Source organism: Siniperca chuatsi, linkage group LG7 (genome assembly GCF_020085105.1).
Source record: "Siniperca chuatsi isolate FFG_IHB_CAS linkage group LG7, ASM2008510v1, whole genome shotgun sequence".
Lineage (NCBI taxonomy): Eukaryota > Metazoa > Chordata > Actinopteri > Centrarchiformes > Sinipercidae > Siniperca > Siniperca chuatsi.
Genome location: NC_058048.1, coordinates 11684876 through 11691202, shown reverse-complemented (window position 1 = coordinate 11691202; position 6327 = coordinate 11684876). Strand labels below are relative to the sequence as shown.

General features: G+C 42.0%; 1 protein-coding gene across 1 annotated transcript; it reads left to right on the top strand.

Moving 5' to 3' along the window:
- Nucleotides 1-628: 628 nt before the first annotated feature.
- LOC122879535 lies at nt 629-6074 on the top strand. The gene is made up of 7 exons (XM_044203750.1): nt 629-857; nt 1429-1558; nt 3521-3614; nt 4106-4236; nt 4405-4547; nt 5227-5424; nt 5589-6074. The coding sequence occupies exons 1-7, from the start codon at nt 847-849 to the stop codon at nt 5704-5706; spliced, it is 825 nt and encodes a 274-aa protein (XP_044059685.1). The 5' UTR covers nt 629-846; the 3' UTR covers nt 5707-6074.
- Nucleotides 6075-6327: the final 253 nt, after the last annotated feature.

Sequence of the window (6327 nt, the reverse complement as noted above, 5' to 3'; positions counted from 1 at the left end):
AGTTTGAGTTCAGGACTTACTTGTGGAGTATAGTTTTATCATTGTGATATTACTTGAGTAAGGATTTGAGTATTTTCCCACCACTGGCCCACATTTGTTTTACATTAAGTTTCAGTGCAGCTTGCGTGGCCACCAGGAGGCTGATGTCCTCTGCGCAGTTATTGACATTTACAGTAAAGTTTTGTCCGTTTTTCTGTTTATATTCTCCATAAAAGGAACCTTAACTATGCAAATACTAAGATTAATAACTTTATTTTCAGTATATTTTCAGACCCAAGTTAGTGTTTTACAAAATATAATGGAACAAATATCCAACAAGATGAACAAAGGTAATTATGATGAGAAAAACAGGGCCAAAACTACAGTAAAAACAGGAGAGGATGGAGAAGGATAAAAGAAGCATAAAAGAAAGGCAATGACACTGCCAACACGACTGATAAAATAACAGCACATTGTATTTTATGAAAATGTCTCCGGGCTCTTTTGTTTAAGGTGGGCTAATTGAGCGGCTACAGTTCATTAAAAGCTGCATATTCATTTTCACTAAGTTTACAGAGGCTGAGTTGTGCGCGACAGTGCAACAGTTCTTCTTGTCTGTGTGACACACCTGCATGCCGTTGCCAGGCAACCAGCAGCTCGGTTTCCTGCAGTTCCGGCGAGCGTCTCACCTGCAGCAGCGGGCCCACACCGGTGTCACTCTGCCGAGCAACGGTAAACTTTCTCTCGGTGAATACTAACAAACCCACCGGGCTCCATGGGTAACAGTTGCAGCTTTACAGGGCTAAACCGAGCCGTTCCCAAAGTGTTAAAGAAGGCCAGGAGAATTAATCACAAGACGAGTAGGACATGTCAGAAAGGTAAGCCAACATTGATATCGTGTGCGGTGATGCTGTGTTGTTTGCCTATTTAATTACATTGTCAGGCACGACTGGGGCCAATTTTACTTGAACAGTACTCTTCTGCCTTTATACCCTCCAAGATGTAAGCTAGCTATCGTTAGGTCGAGCAAACTCAAACTAATAATAACATTTTTTAAACGCTATTTAAAATTACATGAATTATTTATTCAAACATTTTATGGCAGCATACTAAATCATTACTGTACAAGCAGTATCAGCTACGGAGGCACCAGTGTCCAGCTATCCCCTGCATACAGCGACTATTATAAACTAACGGCAGCTGCTCGGGTGTCCGCTGCTGCCATGGCAACGGGTGCTAATCTGCATTGTCAGGCCCAGTTGACCGTAACTCTAACCAGTCGGCCGGTGGTCAGGGTTTCAGCACACACCACCAGGGCTTACATTACGACAAAGACAGCTCGCCTTCAGGGACAGGGAGCAGATGCGATAATGTATTGGATGAGCCTCTCTTTTTTTCTCTTCCTCCCTTGTCCTTTTCTCTGTCCCACCCCACCCCTCTCCCTCTCAGTTCTTCAGGTGTGAACACTCTAAGTGGCAGTTTTCCCAAATCCCACTCATCCCAGTACTCTGACCTCAGGGTTACACACACACCCCTCTCTGTGGACCAGAGTCCTGATTCTGGACTTGTATCTACACCTGTGAGTGGCACACACACACACACACACACACACACACACACACACACACACACACATTAAGCCAGTAATCATTCATTGCTGCTGTCCTTAAGGCATTTGTGCTCCTTACCCTCCCTTCACGTCTAAATGACTCTTCCCATCTTCTTACCTCTCCTGTGTCCTCCCCTTTTCTCCTCATCCTTTCATCTCGCAGTCCTCTCATTTCAGACTTCCTCCCTTTCCACTTTCTCCTTCTCTGAACTGAACCTAATATTCTCAGTCTGTTCTCGGCACTCTCCGTTTTACCCTCAGGCCACTGGCCTCTCACCTAGATTGCTATGCAGAATGATTTTTCACCCTCTTGACTATTTGAATAAAGAGAGATGAAAAATGGCTTCTTACCTAATCCTCCCTATGTTCCATGCAGAGTTCCTCACTTGTGGTAAAAGTACTCTATGTACTCATGGCTGCAAAGTGTAGCTATTGCTTAAAATCCTGAAGCAAAATGACATTTGTAAAGAATTATATTGCAAAGTAGAAAATGGCTACTGAGTTTGGGTTATTTTTATTGCTTGTGTACATGATGGATGCTTCTGTTTTACAACATATGCATCTTGTAGTCAGGGGTTATATAAAAGTGGTGGTTTAACTACAGGTAGCATTGACATTACATCCTACAACCACCTTTCTCAAAACATTTGGATTGGAGAGGGTGCATCAGTCTGTCTAGGTGTATGTTATTCTTTACAGTGTTTTATCTACCGTGCTTTTCATGTGATGTGAACAGGTGACCTGGGGCTGTTTTGTGAGTGTCCGGTCAATGAGGAGTGGTGGTAAAGTGGAGTGTGGTCATTCTATGTCTAGAGCATAGACTGTATGGTTTAAAGTAACAGAGGAAGGTGTAAAGTTACACAGACAACGTGAGGGTGAACAAGATCAGTGTAAGGGGGTTGAAGAGGTCAAGTAAGGAGAAGAATTTAGTCCAGTACTGCATCCCATTGGAGCAACAAAGACAGTTTGAAGAAAATTGTACTTTTCCATTGCATGTTACATTAGCAATTTTATTAATAAGCTGTGAAGTGTCTGAAATGATCTCCATTTGGAGGTGAGAAAGAAATAAAAAATATTTGAATGTTTAACATGACAAGCGACAAGTAGATTTGCTTGCTCAATTTATTTGATATTTTATTTATATTAATTTATTTGATGAAAGTGGCAGGTGGATCTGCTATTTGATCGTCTACATTGTGATGTGATACATGAAATACTGTAGTTGGTGGAAAGATCCATATTGGCAAAAATATTTATGTAAGGATATATAAAGGAAAGAGAGATACGGGATGAAATAGAGGTGAGAAATGAGGCGGCTGATGATAAAACATTAGTGGTTCTTGTCGACCGTCAGCCAGTCTGAAGGAGTTTGAGTAATAATGCTTTCCCCAGTTAACACGTGTAGCACTATTGGTTAATGGTCTTAAAAACGACCCATTGATTTTGGCTACATACTAACTGCACGCTGAGGGAATAGAGTTTATAATGCACTAATGGGAAGCCACGGTAGATTAAGCTTTAGTGTGTCTCCTGTTCTGCCAAGCCATTACCTTGGATACCTCTCTTTTTGTCCACCATTATCAAATGCAATTTGACTGTGGTGAATTTCAGCTGAAATGAATTTGACTATCAATTAGTGAACTTTGATTAAACCTGGGGGAAGGATATGACTCATCACCTGTGTCTTCAGCATTATACCGAATGCTCCAAAGGCCTTTGTACATACACACTGACTGCACTCTTGCAAGATATTATAACCTCTAATGATTAGATTTGAGTGAAACTGGGCAGACTGATGCCTCTCACCCCCTCAGATTTACTCTTGGAGGGCACCACAAGCATAGATCAACAGAAGGTGCCATATTTGTCACTGATTGGCCCAGCGAGCGTTCACATCGTTCATGCTGTTCTCTTCTTCTTTTTTTCTGTCAGCTTCCATCCAGTCGGTTCAGGTTTGTGTCGTGGCATCTCCTGGAGCAGTGTGATGTCACAGGTGACCAGCTGACCTGCCCCAGGGTCAGAGAAGGTCTGGATCACTAGGAGAAAACCACCACTGCAACCTTTGCACTTTCACAGTCAAAAATATATGCAGCCACAGTAGAAGTGCTCTGTTTGCTGCAGTAACTTTGGATTAAAGGAAACAGAAGGACGGGAAATGTGATATAAGAACTTCCTGTGATAGAATAGAAGGGAGTACAGTTTTCTGCACAGTTTTCTTACTCATGCACTGCTGCATCGTGGCTTCTTTGTTTGAGAGTATTCCCTCAGAAAATTCAATTTAGTTCAAATGAACTTTTTAATTTAAATTATCATCTGGCAAAGAAATAATTCAAGCTTCCATTTGTGTGTTGTTTTCATTTCATGCAAGTTTCATTTAATTTAGTAGATGAAGACATACATACTGTGACAAAGAATCTGAGCTGCGAGCAGGATTAGGAATACTTTTTTCACTTGATGGGTGATAATGATGTGAGCATTGTTATAGACTTTTCCTGTTTTGACAATGTCATCAAAAAGGGCCATCGGAAGAGGAGCTGTTTCAAAGAGAGGGGGATGACATCTGTTTGGAGAGAGGGAGGAGGAGGAAGAGAGAGGAGGAAGGACAGAGATGGGAGGAGAGACTGCAGGAGAATTGGGAAAACTGTCTGGTAGGTCAGCAAACATTGTGTGTGTGTAATGTTAAAATTATACAATACAGGAGAAGAACAGAGACAGAGATTTAGGGAGGGAAGCAGGAAGTGAAGGAGCAAAAAGGAGAGAAAGAGGGAGACAAAGAGATAACGACCCTGACAATTCTACCACCTGTCTTTTGTCAGGAGTTAAATCTGTCCTACCAGGACTTGGGTGACCCCTTCCAGCAAGAGAATTTCCTCCGGATCCTCCGCCGCCTGATCCGTGTGGAGAAACTACAACTGGTCGACAACTCCCTCACCAACCTGAGTTCTGTATGTCTGCCAAGGTATGAACCACACTACCCAGACTGCACCACAACTCCCTCACCTGTGGAAAAAATCTTAACGGCCCTGAAACGTAACTCCCATTCTAATCTTCTCACAGAAAATGGAGATGCCCAACATTATATGAATATCAAACTTTTATTTCAGAGTGCTACAGTAATAAATCTTCCAAGAAGTGAAGTCATGTCACGCTGTCCTTAGATGCTTTCATTTGAAGGTAATATTAAAGATAATAGTGCTTTTGGGCAACTATCTTGTTAAACGTTTTGTTAAATCACTGCTGTAGTCGGATGTGAGAGCTGTTCCTTTTGAGGAGGCTGTTTATCTACTCTTTGGTTTATGTTGTCCTGATTTTCTTCTGTTTCCTTTGCCACGTGACATAATTATGGGTATCTTTTGAGCACTCTTTACGGACTCTTAAAGCTGATAAACTATTTCCTCATGTGGTGTTTCTGTTATTTTGTCCAGCACTGCATATGCCTGTCTATTCAGAAAGCAGTACCCTAACCATAATTGCATAGTTTTGTTTCCTGTTTATACGCTACCACAAATGGAATCTTTTCCCAATATTGAAGCAGCTATTTTCTTCCTTTTATGCCTCCTTCGTCCAATATAATGTTATTTGGGGTGACAATAACCACAAAGAGAAAGCTAATCCTTATTTATGCTTCCATTGGACAGGTGCAGAATGCTAAACCTGCAGCGTAACCACCTGGTGTGTCTGCGTCAGCTGCCAAAGCTCCCAGCAGTGGAGCACCTTTGTCTGTCTGAGAACGCCATTGGCTCTCTGGGGGGGCTGGGAGCTCTGGGGAACAGCCCACTCCGCTCCCTCAACCTGACTCGCAACCCAGTGACCTTCACTCAGGACTACCGTGCACGGTGAGGAGACAGAGATGGCTAAGGGAGAGAGTGCATCAAAGCAAGGGACAGACACAGTAAAAGGAGAAGAGATAGTGTTTGTAAAAGGATACATATAAGGTTGATTTGACCAATTCTCTTGTCCCTTTCTCTCATCTTGTCTCTCGGCTTTCGTCTCTGTGCAGTGTTTTCCTCTGTTTGCCAAAGCTAGTGATCCTGGATGGAATCCCCAAGCTGCCAGAAGACTCTCTGCCCACCAGACTACAGTTCCCAGAAACCACCAGGATGTGCAACATTTTATGACATTCTTCTATGGATGGATGTGTACGTAGTCTGTTCTCCCAATCCTACAACACTTACTGAAGCGATTATGAGGCTTCAGCAAAGCACTGTTCAGCAAACTTTGTTGCACTAAAGGTTTCATAGAGCTGTTCAGAGGAAAACCTCTGCTATTGATTGTGTCACAACTGTTGCCGAAAAACACTTTTTAGACCACACTGACAATGCAGTCACAGGAAATGTAATGGTAATGTGCTTGAAAGGCCATGCAAAATGCTTTTTATATGTAGTACAAATTATATATATTATTACTATTGATATATTCGTAAGTCAGATTTTTTCATATATCCTATACCCATATTTTGTAATAAATAAAAAGTATTTTAGCTGTTTTTTTGCATCCATTTGTATTCAGTTTTTAACTGACTGTGGTGCAGTACAGAGATATACATATATTGAATGGTTATGCGGAACTTTGCCTTTGATGGAGGGAAAGAGGGAGAAAGCTAATCAGATTGCTACATGACTCATCTCTCCCAGCTCAACATCTCTCAGGACTTTGCTGAGCCAACACACTCACACTCGTCTATCTGCTACAGGCTGCACCAAACATACATACAGAGAATTTATTTAGATACAGCGGTC